This window comes from Astyanax mexicanus, chromosome 2 (assembly GCF_023375975.1).
Source record: "Astyanax mexicanus isolate ESR-SI-001 chromosome 2, AstMex3_surface, whole genome shotgun sequence".
Taxonomy (NCBI): domain Eukaryota; kingdom Metazoa; phylum Chordata; class Actinopteri; order Characiformes; family Acestrorhamphidae; genus Astyanax; species Astyanax mexicanus.
In genome coordinates, this window is record NC_064409.1 from 30,693,497 (window position 1) to 30,718,622 (window position 25,126).

At 39.0% G+C, this 25,126-nt stretch overlaps 3 protein-coding genes across 5 annotated transcripts in view; 1 reads left to right on the forward strand and 2 right to left on the reverse strand.

The window, feature by feature from the left end:
* lrp6 (low density lipoprotein receptor-related protein 6) overlaps positions 1-4,968 on the forward strand; it is a 66,500-nt gene extending 61,532 nt beyond the window's left edge. Inside the window, exon 23 of the mRNA XM_007256032.4 lies at positions 607-4,968. Coding sequence (XP_007256094.2) covers positions 607-907 — 301 coding nt within the window. The 3' untranslated portion in view covers positions 908-4,968. The remainder of the gene's footprint in view (positions 1-606) is intronic.
* ada2b (adenosine deaminase 2b) overlaps positions 1-25,126 on the reverse strand; it is a 210,196-nt gene that overhangs the window by 173,172 nt on the left and 11,898 nt on the right. The gene's annotated exons all lie outside the window — the stretch shown is intronic.
* The window catches only part of dusp16 (dual specificity phosphatase 16), a 33,930-nt gene continuing 24,075 nt past the window's right edge, over positions 15,272-25,126 (reverse strand). For all 3 annotated transcript variants that reach the window (XM_049474201.1, XM_015607531.3, XM_049474199.1), the window contains 5 exons: positions 24,607-24,742; positions 20,975-21,138; positions 20,169-20,328; positions 18,827-18,950; positions 15,272-18,611 (listed from right to left, as the gene is read on the reverse strand). In XM_049474201.1, coding sequence (XP_049330158.1) covers positions 17,477-18,611; positions 18,827-18,950; positions 20,169-20,328; positions 20,975-21,138; positions 24,607-24,742 — 1,719 coding nt within the window. In that variant the 3' untranslated portion in view covers positions 15,272-17,476. The remainder of the gene's footprint in view (positions 18,612-18,826; positions 18,951-20,168; positions 20,329-20,974; positions 21,139-24,606; positions 24,743-25,126) is intronic.

A 25,126-nucleotide genomic window follows, 5' to 3' on the forward strand; every position in this document is an offset into this window, starting at 1 on the left:
AGCAGACAAACTGCATTACCATCATGCAGCAACAGAGGGAGCTCTTTACACTGCAGGTAGGCCTCACATGACAAATAGGCTGGAGGCAGAGTGAGGAAGAGCGAGGTAGATATCCGCAGTCAAGGGGCACACGAAAAAAATTCTAAATTCCTTTTTTTTTTTCCAGCAGCAGAAATGAGACTGGTGGATTGTCTTCTCCCCTCTCCCCCTCCTCCTGCTTTTTGCAGTGTTTCTTGTTCTGTCTGCAAGAAATAAAAAAATATTTATTAGATGTTTATAAATTGTGGGTTTCATTTGCAGGTTCTTTAAAAAGCATGACAAAATATATTTAGACAATTTTATTTATGTAATGGTAAAATAAATGGCAAAATAAATTTAAATATATACATTTATTTGATGTGAAATATGGTGGCTATCAAGATGGCAGCCATGTTCCGGACACAGGCTCTCCTCTCTCATTACTTGGGGGTATTCAGATATGGGAATTGTATTTATTTATCTGTTTTCAATATTAAAACAAAATGGACAAACGCCTTTTGTTGTGAATTGCACTATCCGACACAAGCCTTTGAGGAGTATTCTAACACTTCTGTTCCTCTTTCCCAGCTATAGGCCATACAGCTACCGCCACTTCGCCCCTCCAACCACACCGTGCAGCACAGATGTGTGCGACAGCGATTACACACCGGGACGCCGGGCCCCACCAGTCTCCAGCACTGCGGCAAAGGGCTACACCAGCGACCTCAACTATGACTCTGAGCCCTTTCCTCCACCCCCCACCCCGCGCAGCCAGTACCTCTCAGCCGAGGAGAACTGCGAGAGCTGCCCTCCGTCTCCTTACACAGAGCGCAGTTACTCACACCACCTGTACCCCCCACCCCCCTCACCCTGCACAGACTCATCGTGAGCCTCGCTGGTCATGTGCAGAACCCAGCTCATCCTCCCTGTTGGTGTAAATAGCAATTGTGCATAAAATGACTTCAAAAAGAAAGTGACTGATGCTTGAGCTGGAAGACTGTTCTGTGCAGAGAAAGAAATAATAGGAGAATAAAAATAATAGGAGGATGAAAGAAAAGATACTTGTGTGCAGAGCGGACATCCTTGTACATTAAAAAAAAAAACATATTTATATATTTTCTATACAGCGTTTATTGGTAATGCCATAGAGCTTTGTATTATTAAAAGAAATTTGTACATTTTTTAAGGATTTTTTTATTAAATTCACACAAACATTGATATGTTGCCTTAAATCCAAGAGTTCGAAAATCAAACTACCTTCTCTTTTGAGGCTGAAGGATGTGGGAAAGGAGTGCGGGTGGTTAACTTCTGATGCCAAATAACACTAGTTTCGCCATCCTGCTTCACAGCTCAGGGACAGGATGGAGATGGAAGGAGAATGACACCCCCTGATGGCTCTCACTGGTACTACACTGGGCAGCTCTGTTGCTGTGCAGCCATTTTGTTTCAAGCTGAACCACTAGCTCTTCTAATCACCCACCACCTGGAGCTCTCCTCTGCGCTGAAAGGAGGGAAAACCTCTGTGTCTGTTTTTCGTCTTGGTTTTTATTTCTGCATTTATGGCAGGGCAGTGTGTCACAGCGCTGGAAATATTGGATTTGATTGAAAAGCTATCAGAACTGTAGCAATAAGAAGAGGACAGACTGTGTTGAAGCTGAAAGTTGCAGCTGCTGTCGATTGATCTCTAGCGCTCAATGCTCCTAAGAGTGAGGCAGTGACTTCATTTTGGCTCTAGCAGCTCCAGAGTTCCCAGCGTGTTTGCCATGTTAGTGGGAGTTTGGGTGATGTACCACCAGTTCTGTGTGGACTTATGTTTCTATGGTCTTGAGCAATCAACCAAAAGTTTTTTTTTTTTTTTTTTTTCCTTCATGTTTCCTTCCTTTTCCTAACATGCCTGACTGCAACTGTACAGGAGTCTGTGCAGGACACAATCTGAAACACATCTCTCTATCTATCTCTCTCTCGCTCTCTCTCTCTATCTCTCTTTCACACTCGATCTCTTTTTCTCTCATCATATCGTTCTCTCTCACCTCTCTCCAATATTTCACTCTCCACCTTTCTTCTCTTACCATCTTATTCTCTCCCCTGCCCCCATATCTTTTCTGTCTCATCCTTTACAAAAGTACACAATCAAGGACAAGCTTATCGTGCCTGACCACTTTCTAACAAACTCTTTTCAAATCGCATTGCATCTCTTTTTTAGAAATCTTAGTGTGCGCAAAATGTCAAAATATTTTTGTACCACATATTGTGTAGATACCATATTTATAAGCTATAAAGACTGAAAACCATTGTTATTTTCTTGTGATATCCTTGCAGTACTTTTACCATTATGCCATTAGCTCTCAATATATGCCTTGCTGTATTTTTCTATTAACCGTTATGACCTGAAAGTACAGTGACAATCCACGAGGAACAAAAGCCGAAGAACATAACTATATGAATGTCCCTGTTCAGATATCTCAAACTGTCCAGTCCAGAAACCCAGTTACAGATTCTTAAATCAGAGGCCTCCAGTCTTTATGTACCTGCAGTTCTAGCCAAGCGTTCAGTATATGATCAGAATGTTTAAGGTGGGATCAACACTACTTTTGTGAATGTGATCCGAACATTAGGGTCTTTTTTAAGGATGATTGTTTGTCTGCTTGAAGTTTTCAGTGGAGTTTGTTAGGGTCGTTCTGTACTGATGCGCACCTGGTAGATTTGCAGCCCTGTTCTTTGAGTATGGTGGTCGTCTGATTTGTGGTGTTTGTCTTTATGTCAGTGATTTTGCCCTTTCCCGTTCTCAGGCGAGGGACGCGCACCAGCGTGAATATTCGTGATTGTTCTTGGTGTATTATAAAATGTTGCTCTGTAGCTGCTTTTTACGCCTCTGTGGGCCAGTTTAGGGGTTTTGATTAGACTGCAGACAAACATTTAATGTTACAGGCACATGAGTGGACAATCAACACACTTACTTTAGGCTGGATTGTGCCTAGGGTCTGATGCCATTTTAGCTTTACCTATTTTTAAAGGGTATTTGCACCGTTTTTGTTTTTTGGAGTTTTTTTTTTATCTTCTATGACAAAGTTACTGTGAGGAATTAGTTGAGAAAGTGTATTGGAGAAAAATTTGCTTTTTTAACTGTGGTAGCGAGAGGTGCCAAAGGGGTTCATGATTTACGCCAATTTAAATATTTTATTTCATTTCCAAAACCTCCAGTGAAGCTGCTTGTGTCTACAAATGTTCCTATGGAAATTAAAACAGCAGTTAATTTGAAAAAAAAAAATTGTTCTTAAGAAATGTTTGAAAAAACTTGTCCTTTGCTTAACACCCAGCTTGTAGTCCACCATTATTTTAGGGCAAAATGTTAATGGAAAGGTTAACAGAAAATTGTAAAAAAGTTGTAATTCCCCTTTAATGCAGAACAAAGTGTTAATGTATTGTGTATATATATGAGGGATTTTTGCTTATCTCCTGAACCGGTAAACTTATCATTCAGATATTAATCTCAAAGCCTATTTAGTAACTTCCATGGAAATTGAACTAGTACCTAATTTATGTGATTCTTCACCTGTGGAGTTGTAGTGTGGACCTGCTGATGGAGCCTTATAGGGCAGTTTCTCAGACAGGGATTAAACCTACTTTTGGAGTACTCGGCATTCTAAATAGAGATTTTCCAAAAAGGAAAACAGTCTGTGACTAGGCCTAATGCTTGCTTGGGAAACTGACCGTAGGTCCTTTAGAGTTTAGGAGGCTAAGCTAGACTCTTGAAGATTGACTAACATCCACTCGATTGTGTTCCTCATTTGCGTCCAAAAAGCTTTGTGTGTCTGTATAGAAGTCAGCTGATTTGGTTTCTAATCAACGTCTACAGGCTGTGCGCGTCCATCATCTGCTGGATGTTTGCAAAGAAATCAGTACAATCTCAATCACACTGCTGCCTTCCCTTTGCCTAGCCTTCACTGCGTTCACTGTGACCCCTGAACAGAATCTAAAGCAGCATGTAAGACATTTAGACGGCCTCACTCTGATTTCCTACAGTTTGTTTGTTGTTTTGTTTTTGTTTGTTTGTTTTATATATAAAAATCTATTCTCCGTTATGTAAGAGGTTTAGGACGGTTTCCTATCTGCCGCTGGTCATGTAGCCAGCAATCATCAGGTCAAACCAGCATCATCTCATTCTCCTACTGCACTTTACAGCACCTCGGCCTGGTTACTGGTACGACAGCATGCTTACCTGAAAACACTGTGTGAATGTATGAGCGCGTCTGTATCTGTGTGAATGGGGGGAGGTGTTTAGGGGGGGACGTTCTCTAAAGAATGGATGTGTATTTTGCTGCCATTGTAGCTTGCTTGTATTTTTGTGTAGCAAAATGTGGTTTTAAAAATCAAAATTGAGGAGCTACCAAAGGTATGAAACACTAGTGTGACCAGACTCTGCCATTTCACCTCACTTTACACGCTTCATCTGCATTGAAGCAGCAGCAGCAGCCTTTTCTCCATGTTCCTGTTTCTAAAGGCCATCAGGCCACGTTTCACTGCTTAGAGAGGAGGAGCAGGGTCTGAATGAAATCCTGTGATTGAAATGCAGCAGTGATAAAAGGAGAAAAAGCAAGTTTGCATAGACAGGTAGAACATTAAGCACTTTGGCTCCTGGGCAGAGAATGATGGTGGGAAGAGAGGGAGGGGCCTGTTAACAATGTACACTTTTTTTTTTTTTTTGTCGTTCATCGTTTGTCTTATTTTTGATACCATGGTGCTTTGCAAGGATATATTCAAAGATGACCAACATTTGGTTAGTCACAGTTCATTAAATTCCACTAACTCTACTTTTTGTACATCGATCACTTTACATGTAAAACTTTGTATAAAATGGACATGTACAGCTCATTCGATAACTACTATAAGCTGTTGTAACAAATGAAATGTTGATTTTTTTTTTTTAATAAAAATGAGTGGATTTTTAAAGGGTCTCTTTCTTCAGCTTTGAATGCCTGGATTAGGGCTGTGTTTTGACAAGAACCTGTTAATGCGATGCATATCACAATACAAGGCTTACAGTTTAACATAGCAAAATTACTACAGGTCTGCGAAAGTTTAAAGTTAATTTTAAGAAAACTGTTATAGTATAAACACTGATATTTAGCAGTCAGGACTTAAACACAACACTAAATAACCACTGTCTAACACTACATCTAAACTAGTAGTTAAAAAACAATACTGTTTATTTTTTGTTTTTTTTTTAGGAAAATTGATAAAATATAACAAAACAAAATGTTGCAATACTTCGATATAATGCTATTTTCTTACACCCATAGCCTGGATATCTTTCTAGATCAGCAGCACTGGAGTGTGAATAGTCTAAACTGCAGTGGAATTTCTGTTGGAATTCGTTTTGTAGTGATGATTTATGTTTCATTATTGTTTAATTAATGAACTGTAATGCGTGGGAAATCCACATCTTTAAAAAATTGCAGTAATAGATGTGTCCAGTAGGAGGGGTAAAAGCAACAGTGTGTTAAACTGTTAGTTTTACTGCACCAGTGTAGATCATTTATCAGATGATAATTGATCATTTAGATAACTACAACAGCCTTGGGCTCCTGTTTACTTTTCAGTTGGAAATAATCAGTATGAAACCTTCAGTAAATACATATATTTTCATAATCTGCTCCTCATTTTGTACAGATATGGGCATTTGGACACTATTGATGACCAAACAAAAACATGTACATGTAAAACTAAATGACATCACCTCATGTTCAGGACCTCTGAAGTTGTCTTTCTAGGAGGACATTTCAGCATTGCCGGTGTTCTGTCGAATTCTCCTACCTTGTCGAACCGTGCTGCCCCAATGTATATTTAACTGTAAAAATACAAAAGAAGCACTATTTTAGGGCATGTACCCAGTGATATTGCAGTAGATGTACGTTATTAGATTTGGATTGCATAATTCATTGTACCATGGCAAAGTTATAGTAAATATAGCTCATTACAAACTGCTTTTGTATTTATCTATGATAATATGTGTAATTTTTAGTTTCCATTTACACTTTTGTGCAATGACAGTGCGTCCAGGTTGTTTAATGCACATAAACGCCCCATAACCAGATTAATTATACATAAAACACGAGAAATAATTAAATTGTGTAGGTCGGCGCATGCGCAGTACCTTTGGGAAGCATGTATCGATGGGTAGGAAAATTCGACAGAACACCGGTTTTAGCCTGCTACACTAGAAGGCTGGGCTGGTAAAAATAGTAAGTGGGTAATGTTGATGGTAGTGTTAATTTTGACAACAAAATTAGTCATAGTCTTGTGACAAAAATGGCGTTTAGGTTTCGTCGTAATTTCATCATCTGAATCAATTTTTAGTTTTAGACTTGTGTCAGTCGACTAGGTAAGGATGTAAATGTAAATTATTTTTCATCAGTTCCCTTGAATTATTAACTATACATTCATAAAAAAAATAAACATTTATTAACCAGTTGTGTAATATTGTTAATGTTTGAGTGTGAAATATATTTATATTTATATATGATTTAATGTTTATTATTATTGTAGGTATGTGACTTTAAATATTTTACATTTAAAATATTGTTCTAGAAATCAGGTCAGAAAACATCTGAATGGTTAAACAATTGTTTGAACAGAGCTGTGGATGCAAAAACACAGCTTTTAAAAGATCTAGTTTTATCTCCAGCACTAACCCAGCACACCTACTGTAGCTACATTTTATAAATAAGGGTCAAAAACACACATTCACACACGATGCTCTAAGGATGTACTGAGAGACTTCATGAGTTAAAATGAGAAACTTATGAGAAAGTGCTATAAGGAACTACTTTACACAGACTCTTGTGTTCATAGATTCATTTATTTATTGTTATATTTTTGCTAAATATATTTTTCCTTATATTCCGTCTGCAGGAGACTAAAAGATTAGTGGTGTTTTTATCGGAGATGGAGTCGCCCCGCATGGTTTACACGTTATCTTGTTTTTCGCGATGTCAAAGGAGAAATAATCACTTCTCTTTCTCTCTGCTGACACTGTTGAGTTTTCTTTGAGTTATATATGTATCTTATACGCTGTATGATGTCTATGGTAACGACAGTTCACAGGTGAGTCTGTCCTCCCGGGTTTGTATCCGACGGCGGCCACACTACTGCAGAATGTCCTGATTGGTTGACTACCCCGCTTACACTGCTGTTACGCCTTATTGGTATTTTAGACATTGCGTTTCTCAATGTTGCATAATTTGAGTGTTTTTGATGAGTTGGACTAACTTGACATTATGAAGGTCTGGTGTTACATCATTTACTTTAAGCAGATTTGAACACTGTGCAGCTCTTGATGTGAGTCTGACAGATGGCTTTTTTAGAGGTGGAGTAATCATGGACAGTAGATGTGTTTATTTGGGAAAAGAACATAATTGCAGTGTGTTTAATGTGTATTTTACAGTAGGATTAGTGGGACTCATCTCATGTTTGCTACTCCTTTTCTTCCCCCTCTCTTCCTTGAATCCCTCCATTCCCCATCAGACATTCATGAGCAGACTGAAGCGTATGAATTTAAGCCCAGGTTGAGTCTAGAACAAAAACATGACATCAGTTCTGAGCAGGAGTGTGCGCATGCTTTTGTCAGAAAGGGGGCTGGGGTTGCCCGTTCCTTTCTTTCAGGGGGAGGTGAAGAGGGTTGTGCTGCTGTCGCTTAGCAACGGCTGTACTGAAGAGGCCCATCGTGGTCTTCTGTGCATTACTTCAGCAGCTGAAGACCCTCACCAGGACACACTCCAGGTCTCTGCATCTCAACAGGGCCGCCCAACCTCTCCTCCAACACACTGCAAAGATCTTTTATTGAAAAAACAGGTCAACTTCATGTCTTTCATTAATAACCGTCCATTCCCGATTTCAGGCCTGGGACTGAAAATATCTAGTAATTATTCAGTAGTTATTCAGTCCCTTTCTTGTATCTGTACGCTCTTCTTCTGCAGCTGCAGATTTTGTAACGTGTGCAGCAGCATGTGGTATTGTACTGTCTTACAGAAAATAGCCGTCCCTGAACAAGGTGGCATCTTAAAGTAGAACTCCGGTGTAAAATGGACTTTTGGTGTAGTTAAACATGATTTAAAAAAATAGCACACCTCCGTTCACACCAGAGCGTTCCGAGATCCAGAAATTTTAAGTTTGTCTGAACACCCTTCAGACTGGGTGACACGCTGCATAATTTGCCCCAATAAATCACTTTTCCCACAGTTATCCAGGCTCAATTAGCTTCACACCTCCTAGCTAGAATCTGGAGAGCTCTGACATTAATAACTTAAAGTGCACAAAAAGCTTATTAAAAAAAAAACACTGTTTACATCCTATAACGCTAGCTTGAGCTCACAGCACCGTCATTACTCCTGGCCCCGGCTGCTTCACTATGCAGACTCTACATACTCTACTCTGCATACTATGCAGTGCATAGTGTAGCAGCTGCGCCAGGAGTAATGGCGGCGCTCAGGAATGAAGCTCGCGTTATGGGATGTAAACAGTAGTTTTTAAATAAGCTTCTTGTGCACTTGACGACAATACGTTTCCACTGTAAAAGAAATAAACTGCCTTTCTGGACATGGTAAACATAAGGTTGCTGTTTTTCACAGTAAAGTAGTGACTATAAGGTGCACTATCAATAAACGTCTATTTTTTAAGGTGCACTGGATTATAAGGCTCATTATGCAACACTAGTGAGGACCTGGGGTGTCCCCATGTTTTCCTTCTTAATCAGGAGGTCTTACCGCTGGGTGGCAAGACCTGTAAAGCTAAGTTGACAAAACAGTCAGACAAGTGAAACAAGAGCTGGATTTTAATCTAAACAGAATTCTCTCCTAAAAACTGTTTATTTGGGTGAGTAAAGCAATCCCTTTTATTTACAGTAAAGCTTTCATGTCCAGATTTCCACTATAGCTGGAGCATTAGCATTAGCAGCAAACCGCTAGTGCTCCATTGATGTACCCTGAGTGGTTCAGGGCAATATTAGCTAGCGGTTGGCCCCACTTAGACTACAGTCTGATAATACTCATCTCTGACCAGTCAAAGAGCTAGAGCTTAGCAAGATTAGCACGTAATGCTAATGCTGCTGGAGAGCTAAACTGAAACTCCTGTACAACACTGCACCTCAGTGGAGTGGCTTTACTGCTTCATACAACTTAACTGGTAAAAATCATACATTAGGCGCACCGGATTATAACACACTAAAGATTTTTGGGAAAATTAAAGATTTCAAGTGACCTTATAGTGCAAAAAATAAGTCAATCCCTTGCCCATGTGGTGCTGTTGCTGAATAAAGGTTCTTGATGCACTGCATGGATGGATATCCTCCTGACTGCTTAAATTGTTTAAAGATATTACGCACTCCAGAGGGACAAATATGCAAATCCCTTCCAAGCTCTCTGTGAGGAACATTTGTACCAAATCATGATTATAATCACCTGTTGACATCATCTAATGTCGTCTAAAATGACAACAAAAATAAAGGATTTTTTTGCTAGCTCTAAATTTCCTGTCAAAACAATCCCAGGCAAAACAATTCAAACTCCTACCTCTGCTCTTTCACTGGCTCTCAGCCCATACACATCAGAACTATGGGATAACACCTGCTGTTCTTTTGTCTTTTTTTTGTTTTTTCAAAGGGAAAACTTCACAAAAAATGCATGTGTTGAGTACCGTTTCAGTTTTTATTCATCAGCTGAACATACAACTAAAATCATCAACATCATGGAACTTCATCAGCGTGTAAAACTGCACACTTTGGAGGGAAAAAAGCACAACATGTCAAGCACCCACAGGCCTTCACACAACGGTACCATCCAAGAAAGCTGATGACACGGATTTTCAGCCCATCCTCTTTTTCTGCTATGTATGTGTGATTTCCATTCAGGGAAGGGAAAAAATGACAGACACCATAGAATTTGGATAGCGTAGAAATTACACATAAGCTGGCTCTGACTCACTGTACACGTCATAAATTAACAGTCTTTTAAAAGGAGAGCTCAGTGGTCAAACCAACACTTGACATGACAGAAATAACCATTCCATGCTGCTAATTCTTAGAATGCAGGCAGTGTGATGAAGCATTATGGTGTACATTTTTCAGAAATGAAAAACCTTCACTCGATTACAGAACTTAGGCCACGTTTTCACAGCTTTAGGGAAAACCTTCAAAATTAACAATCATATATCACTGTTAACACCTTTGCTGTTTAAAAAAAGCACCATGAAAATTTAAAGCAATAACAACAATGAAAAGTTAAGGTTCCTGCTTAGCTTTAAAGGAGAACTCCGGTGTAAAATAGACTGTTGGTTTAATAAAACAAGATAAAAAGTTCTTAGCTTTGACGAATAGCACACCTCCGTTCTCCCACAGCGTTCCAAGATCCAGATGTTTTAAAGAGGGGGCATAATTTGTACACAAGAAGAAGAAGCTTATTAAAAACTACTGTTTACATCCCATAACGCTCGCTTTCAGCTCTTTGCGCTGCCATCTTTGTACTAAAAATAACAGACATGTATATACATAGACTCCGCATAGCGTAGTAGCCGGCGCCAGAAGGAAGACTATGCGGAATCTATATGTCTGAAAGCTAGCATTATGGGATGTAAACAGTGGTTTTTAATAAGCTTCTGGTGCACTTTTTAAGTTAATAATGCCTCGTTTTAAAAGTCAGGGCTCTCTGGATTCTAACTAGGTGGTGTGTCCCTACTTTGATCCTGAATAACGGTGTAAAAAGCTATTTAAAGAAAAACGGAGGTGTGCTATTCATCAAAGGTAAGTACTGTTTATTATGTCATTTTTATCATTTTACTACACCAAAAGTCTATATTACACCAGAGTTCTCCTTTAACATCTGGAAGGTTCTGGCTCTGTGGTATGTAGGTGAGGTGGCATCCATACTACTGTTTAACGCTGGATAATTAGCTGGAAAACAAACATAACTGATAACTGAATAGATGAGATGTAGCTTAGTGCTACCCCCCTAGGTCTCTGAGTGTGCAGCAGTGAAATCTGAAAACTGATTTAATAAATAAAAGAGCCTTTGTTTTTGTCTGATTGCAGGTACGCTTTCTGCTCTGATTAAAATAGATTGTTCGATGTTATAGTGTGTCTTCACCCCAAACAAACACCTGCTTTTAAATTTAGTCATCCTAATTCTATTAGAAATCAATGGCTGATACATTCAAGTGTTTCTAATTTTCAAAGAGACTGACAGTAACAGTCTTATTCCACACCCATCACTCAATAATACAATAGTACAATCAATAGGGATGTAACGGTACACATATTCATACTGAATCACTGTGCAGGTTTGACCGTTTAGAGCATTCAGTGAGAGAGAAAAACATGCTACTGGGGGTAAATACGGTAATTTTACAAACACATCACCTGGAAACTTTAACACCAAATTATGCTGCTGCCTATATCAACACAGAGTCTGCAATTAGACCCATTTGGTCAAAAATACTAATCATGCTTTGTATGCCACTGTGTTGACTTTCTTGGTGTACTACAAAGATGCTGCTGAAACTGAGTAAATTGTGTAGCTGCTGCAGTTAGAGGCAGTGACTTATTATCTTGGTTTTATCTCTCTTTATTTTGGACTGTAGTCTGCACGTTTACCATGATAAAACAAGCTACATGAGGCGAACCGCTAGCTAATACCGCCCTGGATTACAGGAACACTTAGGGTTCCCTCAGTGTAGCGCTGTTGTGCGGCATTGGTGGAAATCTGGAAATCTAAGCTTACTGTGAATAAACGGAATATATTTACTCACCATGATAAACAGTTTTCAGGAGAGAAATCTGTGCAGATTAACATCCAGCACTCGTTTGACTTAAAAATATATTTTTATTACAGTTTTGTTTACTTAACTTAGCTTTACAGATTTTGCTACCCAGCAACGAGACCTGCTGAATTATAAGGAAACTTGGCAACAGCCCTGTTCCTTACTAGTGTGGCCTAATGCTTTTTATAATCCAGTGCGCCTTATGTATGAAAATACACCAGAAAAAAGACATTTATTGATAGTGTGCTTTATAATGCACCTTATAGTGTGAATAATACAGTAAATGAACAAAAACCTAGCCTTAGGTTTTATTTTGTTTTTGTTTATTGTCTGTTTGTTTTTCATTGTTGAACCGTGATTTTACCGTTACACCCCTTATAATAAACATAAATCTATTTGAATTTATGTAGCAGATAGCCTGATATCTCATTGTGAAATCACACTCTGTTCCCTTAAATCCACTTAAGGAATTCCACTGGAGAGCAGAGGGGGATCTCCCCAACCTTGAATGATAACACTTTAACGACTTTTACGACCATTTGCTGGAAACATCTGTCTCGCTAAAAGCATCCGAACAAAGACCCATAAACTTTGGGGATTAACATGTCACCTGCTGATCCGCTATCTTCGGAGCACACCTCTTAAACAGTCACACTAATTTACACACACACACACACGCAGTTTGACCCTTTAACTGGTCAAGGACCCGTGGACCATTTAACAAGACAATACTGCCACCCGCAGGAGAAGAAAGGAACTTTTCTTGGAGCACGAGGCTATGATCGAAAAATTACATATGTATATGCTTTTACAATAACTTAAATAACTGTTGGTTAATTCTAATATTGTGAGAAGCAGGGTATCAAGCAATGTGATGAAACACTTTCTAATCAAGAGAACAATTTTGAGGTTTACCTTCATTTTCTTCTACAGGTTCCAGGCTGAAGAATTATGTCTTGTTTGTCATTGGTTGAACTATTGCAACTAGTCAGCGTAGTTTTAACTTTTGTGTTGGTTATATAGATACATTTTCCGGTTTAGTAAAGAGCAAAGCATAAAAGTATAAAGGTATAGTGAATTTCCGATTTAAAGGGTTCTGAAATGATGTTAACCAGAGCAATAGGACCTGCATTCCTTAGTGGGGGAGAGGTGTGAATTACGACGGCCACAGATTTACATCTTTGAATACACAGGCGAGTCTGCCATTTCAAAAGGGAAATTTAAGGCTGAAAAATGTTAAAACATTAAAAACAAAATGTGTTCTTAAGACGTGAATGAACATTAACTACAAAAAGAACACGGAGGGCAACAAACTAGCAGTCTGGTTAAAATAATTACTTAAAAGCTATCAGGGCATGTTTCCACAATACTTTAATCAGGTTAATAACTAAATCTTGAATTAATAAGTTTAAAGTTCATAACGAGTTTCTTTCTTTCCTTTCTAAGAGTCCGGTGCGTGTGAGTTAGTGTATTCCCTGGTCATGTGTTATATTTCTTTCCATTCTTACACCTCAAAATCAACTATGATTATCTAATTGTCTGGTTAGGATTTCAGTTCTGAGATGTTTATTCATATCACTAAAATGCTATGCAACAGTGGGTGAATGTGGGGAAATTGTGGGTTTTCTATGTCAAAGTACATTTTAATAAGCAATGGTTTAATTTGATCATTTAAGAATGTTAAGGTTTAAGTTAATAAAGAAAAAAAGGGGGAAGTCGTCTAGGCAAGACTCCACCTACCTGGAAGATGATTGGGTTTTTAGAAATTATACTTGCAGTTAGGAAACCTATCACAAGTTAGGGCCAATACGTCACGAAGGGAACGTGTTTTCCAATAAAGGGGGATGTTAGTTCATTCGGTTGGTAGTTCGTGGTTCGCAGTTCGGAGTTCGTGCGCTTTTTAGGTTTAGTTAAGTTCAATTTTTTTTTAGAGTTTTAGTTAGAATTTTGTACTCTCTCTTTTGTTTTACTTTCTCTTAGATTCAGCTTAGTGATTCTTAAGTTCGTGAGTCATAGATTCTAGCTCGAGCTGCGCTTGCAGCACACCCGCGCTGACTAACACAAGTCCAGCGATTATCAACAGAATTAGAGAATTAGGTGCTTCCAGCTATTGAACCACCTTAGCGCTACGGAGCTGCCTATAGTTCACCGCTCATACTTAGCGTTATACATCGCTCGCCCGACCAGACCCAGACGCGAAGAGAACCCTTGATCTATCAGCTGCCCGGAGCGAAGCTCCCGCTTGCCGTTGGAACCGAAGCCCTGCTTGCACCGTGAAGTCCACCTGAAGAACCCGCTTGGCCACCTGGATCGAGCTACCCTTCCTGGCGGTCGACACCGACGGTTCCCTTCGCGGCAGAGACGACACCGGTTGCCCGAGGCCGGTCAACGCAAAGTGAGGCGCTGGTTAAATCTCTAATTCTCTGGTGGCGTCCTGTTGGTCTGGTTAGGTTGAGTCTTGCTAAGTTCTCAGTTATAGTTATTCCCGGTTGAGATGGTGGTGATCTCTGTCAGTTCCATAGTTCTAATGTAATCTAGTTTAACTCAAGTAGCTTGGGTTTAGGGCGTTTTGCTTCTTTAGTAGTTAGTTCGTTTATAGCAGTATATAATCACTTATAATCTTGTTTAATCTCCTAATATTCTTATAGTGGGTTTAGTTATCCATATTTAGGTTTATCTCCTAGTGGGTTATCATAATTACTTCCCCTTTGGTATATTAAACTGGGTATTGATTTGTTTATTTTTATCTACTTATACATTTCTGTTGTTTGGGTCTAAAGTGTTTTGAGTTATTCATATATGCGATGAGAAGGTTTGGTTGTAAGACTGTTATCATCAGCGTGCTTGAATTTCACTCTCAAATTGTTGTTTGAATTATGCCCCTTATCTAATTCTGCATATATCCATGTATTACTTTTATTCTAAATAAACATTACTTGATTTAGCCAATTCTTGATTTAAGTGTGTTCCTCCCGTGGTTCAAAGACTTTCTGAAACCGACAAGAACTCACCCTGAGGTTAAATATAAATTTTGTAGCTAGCCGCTACTGGCGCCCTATTAACCTTTAATATTAATATTAAAATTAATATTGATATCAGGTAAATAGTTCGGTATCCATTGTAACCACTACATTTAGAAGATGTCCATGACGATCGGCGATTTGTACTGCGACACTGTTGCATAGTAAAAGCACGGCCTATATGACCATTATGCCCAATTGATTCTAAATGGTACCAGACTTTGTAACCCAATGTAAAACTGTACCAACCTGGCAAACCAACATTCAGTGTGACATTCAGACTATCAGAGACCTTTCAATATCTGTTCTTCTGGATACACCGTATCTGGGTTTAATTTATATCAAATTAATTTCACTGCAGGTGCAATAATTTCTTATGTGAATTGGCTTTAAAGTTATTGGCTTTAAATGCAGCAGACATGATGTGATGAGAACCATATCATTTATTACTCTTTGAAATCAGTTTAAGTTGCCCTGGTCTAAAGTTTGGAATAACTGGTTTCTATAAATCGAAGAGTCAAATCCTGGTACAGAATATCTGCCACCCTGAAAAGATCAACATACCTGACTCTAATATTCAGATAGACCTGAAGTCCTTCATTACCTGGATCAGAGGTGTCAGTTTAGGGCAGGAGCTAAACATCCAGGGTGTCTACTTATTTAAGGCATTTCCTTCTTCAGGCCAAACACAATGACATACCTGCAATCACCCCAACCCCACACATTACTGCCCGTCTTCAACACGCACAACCTTCTGCGCTCAAACAGAATTACGCAGTGATGTGACCCAGTAAAACAATGCTGAAGTGTTGTGAGTCACTGCAAATAAAAAAAAGCTGTTGATGACACCCAGCTGACCACAGTAGTGCAACGTTTGACTGCGCAGAGGAGTGGAGTACTGAATGCATTCTTCCTCCACATTAAACAGGAGCTTCTGTGTCGACTCCTAGCAATATGATACCAGTCAAGATCGAGCTGTGCATGTCTTTAAACAAGAGATCCAGCCTCTTCCTTTTTCTCCACACTTGCAATGCCACCCAACGGCTTTGTGGAACAAGCCGAAACACCTTCTCCAGGCCTTATAGAGATTCTGGTCCATATTCTGCCAACTGACTTCTGAGCAGTCCAGACTTCTCATCCAGGTAGTGTGCAATTTCAGCTCATGTCTCAACAAAGCCAGGCTGACCTGTCAAAAGGGACTTTAAAATGTCTTTTCTTGCTGCTCAAATTAAAAGATTTGAACTGTCCTGAGATTTGTATTGTCAATAAGCTACGCATGAGAGAAAAAGCAAACAAATGCTTAGAAAAAGAGAGAAAAAGCCCTTAATTTGGATTTGTGAGGTACTGGATAAATGCTACCTAGACACCCTCAGCATGATGAAGCTCCAAAAAATGAAAGAAAAAAGGCTTCAGTCTAGTTAAACTTCATTCATGCTTCGATTTCAGGCTCAAGTTTGCGTACTGGAGTCAGACAGAGATATCGGATTAATCACGATATAAATGAAAAACAGTCTTTAAACGATACTGATCCACAGAAAAAAAAAAAGGCTCAGTTAACATCAAACTAAATTAAAAACAAACAAAAACAAAAAAAATATACCAACTGTCCGCATTTTGACATTCAGTGATCCACAGCTGCGTTCTGTGAAAGTTCTTACCTGTCAAATTTAGCAATTACAAAAAATGTTCTTTGTCAGTAAAAGAGTCTACAAAGCACCGCTACATAGCTGACTATAGTCCAATCCAGACATCTACAAAGATTTTGGCCAGATAACACAGAACAAGTCTTCCTTCTAATGATGAGGGAGCTGAATATAAACCTGTGGAGTCTGATGTGATGCTTTGCCAAAAAATCTGATTTTTTCAGAATCAATTTTCTCTTTGTCCAAATGTAGGCAATCAGCCAAATAACACTCTGCTTTCTTAAGCTTACAGCAGGAGACATGATGCTAATGGAAGCTTGCAGCTAATGTGGTTCCTGGTAGTATTTGTTTATTAAAAATTGTTTAAATTACTTTAAAATGACTTGAAACGTGACGTTAAATGTGTCAAATATGAAATATCAATTAACATATAAATAGCATCATTAAATGATTGCCATTGGACAGATCAATTATATATCAGATAGCTCTCATGCTTTAATGCATTTTTTATTACAATGCCCACAATAAGGTATACTGTGACACAGATTGTGTTTCATGATGATAATGATATGTATATGGTCATTTGGCCCAGCCCTACGTGTAGCACCTATACATTAATATTATTGCTGATCTAGATTAATGTAGTATCCTTTTATGCATTATAAAACATTGAATAATTCATCATTGATGAACATCCCCAATTATATACAACACTATTTTTTTTGGTATATTCCTATTATTTTATAAAAAATGCACCAAAGCTTGGCTGGAAATGGGTATCCTGACACCTACATTTCAATCAGACGTTTACCAGAAACCACGCTATGCCACCATACAACTTCCATTATTTCTCAGCTCCACTGCAACACTAAAGAAGCAAACTTGGGATACCAAACGTGTCTTTGTTAATCACTTGCAATTGGACAAAATTGTGCAAGTCTAATATTTTACCCAAGCACTGCTTTAAAATATGTGGAATTGCTGCTTTCAGGACACCTCAATGATCTCCATGCTCCCGGAGAAGCTGGACTGGCTGCCCACTTTAACCAGTTCCTCCCTGGATCGGCTCTCAGTCATGCCATCGCCAAACTCCATTTGACAGCTGCGCCGCTTTAGCTGCTTCTCAAAGCTGCTCTCCTCATGCCAGCTGCGGCGCGAGTCTCCAAGGTCTCCACTGCGCTGCCGCCCGCGCCTTCTCACTGCCTCCAGCCCCTGGCTGCAGCTGTATGCTGCTGCAAAGCTGCCCTGGGTACCTCCGCTGCTACTGCTGAAGATGGCCGAAGTGGAGTAGAAGCGTGCAGACTCAGAGGAGAGGTACCAGCCTCCTCCACTCAGCGAGGACGAGGAGACGGCCATAGAACCAAGGAGGATGTCTGAGTGCCAGCCCTTCAATGTTCCGCCTTTGGTCAGCTTCTGCTGCGAGCGTGACAGGCCCAGCAGGAAGCTGGCTGCGCTTGGAGTTTCCTCCATGCTGCCGCTCCTGTGCAGAGGCTGTGGGCGGACAGCAGGTGGCAAAAGAGGAGGGGGCTTGGAGGCTGTGGCTTGGGGCTTGGTGGGCAGATTGGTGCTGTCTGATTTTCCTGTCGCTGGGCTGTCTGCCTGCTCCTTATCTGGACTCTGCTCCGGAGTTGACTGCTCGGAAACCTCCTGCACTGGAGAGAACTGGCAGGGCTTGGCTGCAGAATCCTTGAAGGAAGACGATTTGTAATAATCCGGCGCATATCCACCACCCTCCCGAAGAATGGCTCCAGTGCTCGGCTCCCCATATGACTTTATATCCAAGGAGAAGGACCGCTTCAGGCGATTGTTGTCCTCCAGGCCTTCACCCAGCTGCAGGCTGCACAGAGCCTGAGCCAGCAGATGCTCCTCTGGAACCCCGACCAGCACACAGGGAAGGGTCAAGGGCTCTAGCGGGGACACTGCAGACAAGGTCTCGGCCTTAGCTGTGCTGACTGTGTCGGGAACATCACTCTCTGCCTTCTGGCTGAGCTCTCCAGCCGGCTCCACCTCTTTGCACTGGGCCTCGACTTTTTCAGGGCTCTTGATCTTCTTCTCAAAGTCTAGCAGCTGACCAAGAAAGTTGAAATTGGGCGAGATGGTGGGCCTCTTCTCCTTTACAAACCTAGAGAGGTAAATAGTGTGTTGTTAGCTGTTTGTATCATGGTATGTCATTAGCAAGCCTCAGGACACAATCTTTAATTGCTGGTGACATTCAGTTTAATGAGGGGAAGCCCCTAGAATCATCACAACAAACAGACGGACTTCATGAGAAAAATAACCTGTTACTTCTGAGCCCTCAAGCACTGATAGTTAGTGATGATAAGTGGGTCATCATACCTGTAGGCCTCATCTAAGGACATATCCATCCTCTTCATTATATAGGCAATGGCGATGGTCGCTGATCGGGAAATTCCTGCCAGGCAGTGGACTAAAACTCGGGCATTGCAAGCCTTTGCCTTCTCTGGGAAAGAAAAGAGAAAATAAGTAGGCCACAAGTGAACTCCTGCTGGCACACAGCAAGGCTGTTCTCCTAGCTTTAAATTTAGCTTTGGAGAGTATATTGTTACAGAATAGGGCCTGGACACAGAAAATCCAAAAGCAAGGGCAGAGGAAAACAATGACTATGTGTTAGGGCTGGGCGATATACATCGAGGTTTAAAAAATATCAATATATTTTCATATGTGATATAATAATATTGTGTATATCGATATAGACTACGCTGCGTTACAGTGAGCCCCATCAGTTCTCCCGCTGTATCTCTGTACAGCTTCACCTAGCCCCGCCTCCCTTACTCACTAAACATGCTACCCCTCCTCCACCACAGTCAGGGAGAGAGAGAGCAGGCAAAGAGAAACCTACTGTTACAGCTCATTTCCAAATGGTTTGGATTCAGCGAGTCAGATGAGCAGCAGAATACGGTATTTTGTAGAGCAGGGGTCAGTAATAGGCGGACCTGGTCCACTATTGAGAACTAGTTTGTTTTGATAGGCTGTTGATGGAGGTTTTGCAATGCAGGAAACTCAAAGACCATTCGCCTGCGTTCTACAAAAAGTGTGGCGCGCACAGAGGAGAGATATGAAGCTCATTCAGACGATGTTCTCTATAAAAAACACACAGTGGCGGCAGAATCCGACTTTTCAGCAAAACAGCAGCACGTCACATGTTCTGAGATCATAGCGCTGATAAACCGCTGAAATCACCACTGAACTAAACACTGATCTTTAGAGCAAACACACCCACTCTAACCTGAACTGACCAATTGGCTCCTTAACATGGGTATGAGAATAGACCTGACACAGTTTCAGCCCAGATTTACAGAAAACTCAAACTGCACTTTTTATTTACTTTTTCTTAATTTGAAATGACTTTCAGTTGCTGAGGCTACTCTAATATACAGGCTATGGCACTGAATTATAAAAGTACCAATATAAAATTTCTTTTTCTCAAAAGTATCTTTTTAATATTACCTTATGGGATGAAAAAAATAGAGATATATATCGTATATCGCAATTCAGAAAAAATATCAAGATATAGTTTTTGATCCATATCGCCCAGTCCTACGGTTTCCCATGTGAAAACTGTTAATTATTCCACAACCATTCTTAATACATAACTAAACCAAAGACAGATCTGAGACAAAACATCTCATGAAAGCTGAGTTCATAACTGGCAACTGACCTATGAACTCCACAGATTTGTCCAGCCAGGGAAGTATCTTCTCGCAAAAGCTGTCATTAACCGGCACACGCAGGAAGTGGGACTCCAGAATGAAGTCAGGCTTGGGACACGTGTTACTGGCATTGAGGACGTATGCAATGTCATTTTGCTGCATCAGATCCTGCAGTGAGGAGATTAGACAGTTGTTTTAAAAACAAATTCACATCCTCACTTGAATGAAATGTTTGCAAAAATCAAACAGAAAACACCAAAAGAACTAAAGAATATTGCTCAAATCAAGTTAAGAACTGTTCAACGCATTATTAAAAAGTACAAGGACAGTGGGAAAACATCATCAATAATAGGGATCATCCATCATTTAAGCGTCATCCAAACACAACAAAACTAGAACTAAGGGATATGTTTAACAGTGAAAGTAAGAGCATTTTCACATGCACAATGTGAATGGAACTAATGCCATTTGGAATATACAGCTATGTAGCCTTAAGACACCACTTAAGACACCACCACTCCATCAATGAGTGCAGGGTTGAGGATAATTTTCACACATGGATTAACTCATGTCCAGACCTGAACCCCATTGAGAATCTTTGTGATGTGCTGGGGAAGACTTTGCACAATGATTCAAATCTCCCATCATCGGTACAAAATATTGGGGAAAAATTAGTGCATTAATGATGTAAAGTTTTGTCTCATTTGTTTGAATGACTTCTCCTTATCTAATTTTAGGACGACGTTGATGAGATTTAGGTCACGTGTATGAAGAAATCTGGAATATCAGAATAAGGACAGCATTAATAACACACCCTGTTAAGCACGTCCCTCTGGCAGCCCAGGTACAGGTGGGGAAGAATGCGAGTGGGGCCACTGCTGTTGATGGGGAGGCAGGGCTGTGAGATACAGGACGGCACCAGTGTGGACTTGCCCTCACACAGGCCCGGAAACAGATGTGAGAACTCTACAAACCCACCTGGAACACACAAAGAGTCAGACTTATCAGAGCGTTTCTTCTTTTGTTAGGCTAAGTCACAGAAAATGAAAAATTTATAGAATTGGATTTAAAATGAAACAAATGAGATGCCATTAAAGTGTAAACTTTAAAGAAAAATATGCTATGAAGCGTTTAGGAACTGCAACCACATCTACAAAGCCTCACAATTTTAGGGGCTCAAAAGTAATTGGACAAATAAATGGGTGGGTAGGTCAGTGGGTACTTTATTGATCCCGAAAATTAAGTAAATTAACTTTCCCATAAATAAAATGTTAAAATATATTTGCACTGTTTAGCTCTGTCCAACCAACCTTGCTCCATAGTGTTGAAGCTGAGCAGAAAGTAAATTTACACTTCAAAATACTTTCTTTTTCCCATCATTCTGGTACAGGTTGATCTTAGTTTCACTTGTCCAAAAACTCTTTTAGAACTGGACTGGCTTCTTTAGATGTCTTTGGTAAAGTCTAATCTGTCCTTTCTATTACTGGTTTTCACCTTGTGGTGAATCCTCTGTATTCACCCTCGTTAAGTCTTCTCTTTATGGTAGACTGAGATACTGCAACACCTCCTTCCTGGAGAGTGTTCTTCACTTGTGTGGATGTTGTGAACAGTTTTTCTACACCATGGAAATGATTCTGGGATCATCCCCTACTGCTGGACATCCAAGACTTTTTGAGTTCCCGAGCTCACCACTCTGCAACAGCTTCCAAGATAAACAAGATTAATAAGCCTTAAGAAAAAGGTCTCAAATGTCTCTAAAATGTCAGACAGAGATTCAATTTTAGGGGAAACCTGTTAGGTCTTGTCACTAACGTGTCAGCCATCTTTACTGCCACCATCTTGGATTCAACAAATGGGAAGGGAGGCATCAAAACCTTTCAGCTTCAAAATGGCAACTTGACAAGACAAGTGAAAAGACCACACAAGCTGACATACAAATCTCCACTTCCTATTTTCTGATCAGTAGCTTTTATAATATTTTTTTGTTCCAGAGCCCTTTTTAACTCTATTTTAAGAACTGTTGAGATTTAAGACGTTATAATCCCACTTGTTTTTGTGCCTCAATAAAAAGCTTTTGACAGAAACACTCTACTGTAATTATCAATGGAATAATTTTTAATCTGCTTTCAGAAATACACTAAACCAGCATGTGACATTAAGCACAGCATCCTGAAACTGACCTGGTACAGACCGGCTGTATAGAGAAGCTGACATTTCTATGACTTCACAAACAGGTTTGTGGGCCATGGCATTTCAAATTACCATCATCCATTACTATTAACTCTCTCTTTCACCTACTGCACAGTCATCAGCGCTAATCCCACTGTTTCCAAAGCTCTGTTTCCATAGCAACCAGTGGCCTCTGTCAACACTGAAGACATCACAACAACAGTGACGCAATGGTCCATGTTTTAATATATTCATTTTGGTAGCCATCAGCATCAGACAAATTCATTAAGCTCTATTAAAAACTGGTGTATTAAGTGTGACACTTTTAGGTGAATTATTTTCATCTACAATAAGTTGATTAAGCAGGAGTCGTATTACAAGATTAATTCAGGATCATTTCAAAACTTCTGAAAAGTTACTTAAGGGCAAATACTTGTATTTTTATAATAAATATTTCTAATTTTATTACTGGAGTAATATTTGAACTATTTCAACTTTAACTCAGATAATAAGTCCACCGCTGTCATTAACACTCACAATTACCTGCCCATTGAACTAATTTGTGGAAAGGATCCATTGAGGTGTGTTATGAAATGGCTGCAGTTGAGGGTTTATATATATATATATATATATATAAAAAAAAAAAAAAATATATATATATATATATATATATATATATATATATATAATATAAATAAATATATATATATTTATATATATATATATATATATATAATAAATAAATAAATATATATATAATAAATATATATAATAAATATATATAATAAATAAATAAATCAATAAATATATATATATATAATAAATAAATAAATCAATATATATATATATATATAAAACGGAGACAAATAAACAGATAAAAAAACAGAGGCAAAAAACACATTTTATAAAAAAAATTAAATAATTGAAAATATAAATATATTTAATAATAGTAACTGGCGCACTTAACATGCAACATGTGAACACTGCATTATAATCTTACGTTTTTTAGAACATAAATGACAGACCATTTTATTTATTATTTACAGCTAAGATTAATTTATATTAAACAGAAGTACACTCACATTATACGTGTGCTGAAAAAGCACTCATTTGTTTGTTTTTAAAGAGAAAAAAGAGGCAGGCTCAGGGGAAGAGATGTTAGTTATTTAGCAGTGGGCAGCATTGTACATTTATTTTAAATCTCAGTTGTTTATTGATTTATACACCGATTTTATGTTTAAAGTAAAATAAAATAGTCATGAAAGCTTATGCCTGTCTCATCATTCCACAAATCTATATCATGTCCAGATAGTATTTGCCTGTAATTAAAATACCATGGAAGTCAGGTCATTAATCATATACAATGTCTCTTACACTGATTTGTAAATCAGAAAAATGTTTCTGTGACTCTGATGACTTTGTTAACATGGTAAAAATCATCATTTAAACTCAATTGTGATTTTCTGATTGATAAGATATATAAGGAAAAAACATTTACAAATAGAGAAATATTCATATTAAATGGCCAAATCTGATTTGACTGAAAAAAAAAATCTGGTCTTGTACAGCTTTAAAAGCATTGTTTTTATTCCTTATTCCTCTTCTACGGTCACCTGTTTCTGAGTGCTGGAGGAGCTTTTATAACATGATGACTAAAACTGGACCTGTTTTCATATCCCCAGAAACTCCAGTCACTTCCCTCTTTAGGCCAGTCATGCTGTGAATAAAACTGTGCTGCCCTGACATTCTACTGTTTTACCAAGTTCAAACCGTCCCTTTAACACACACACACACACACACACACAAAGTAAGAGAGAAGTAGTGATGTATAAAACATTCTGTCACATTTCACTGACATCAGCAAAGAAAATTTGGTTACTTAGTAACAGAGGGGTTATTTTGGGTTGCTAAATATTTCTTGAGACTCTGTAGGTGTAATTTCTTTCCTTAGTGAAAAAGGACAGACCAACAATTTCTACCATTTAAACATTCTAACATTTACATGTTTGCTGTATTTGGTCATTTAAGACATTTTAATAAGTTATTTTCCATTTGTAGTACAAAATAAATTGGTCATTTGCTTATTAGACAATACTGGCAATCAGAGACACCTATTTCTATTCTACTTCTAATCTGGAACCATAACATTTCTTCGAAATATTTCAGTTAAAAAATATTATTCTTACGTCTTACTGCAAGTATGATTATTTGTACTAATTCTAATTAACATGAGATATACTCTCTGTGTGATGTCATAGTAATGGGGGTAGATCAAACCTGAGAGCAGGTGGACGGAAGGAAAACACCTCTCTAGCTTAGCCAATAAGACGCTGAGGAAGGCCTCCGACGAAAGAGAGGAGGGGTCAGACGAACTCTGGTCATACACCACCACTTCCTGACCTTGCAGTTCCAACTGAAACACACACACACACACACACACACACACACACACACACAAATTAAGCAATCGTTTAGGCTAAAAACATACAGACACTTTTTCAGGTTTTATTAAACGAATCATGTAACAAGAATAGAAGGTATGATTATAATATAAATAATGTTGACTAAGCATGGACAATGTGTAGCTCCGCCTTTTCATGTATGTTTCAAAGACAAAAGGTTACTGTGTAGCATTGAAGGAAAACATGGAAACACCCCTGTTCCTTAGTTCCTAGTGTTGTACAATGCACCTTATGTATGAAAATAGATCTTTACTGTAAGTTATATAACTACTAGACACTGACTAAAGACTACTAAAGTCACTCTCCCGTCCATGTTTGAGACTTCGGGTCTGATC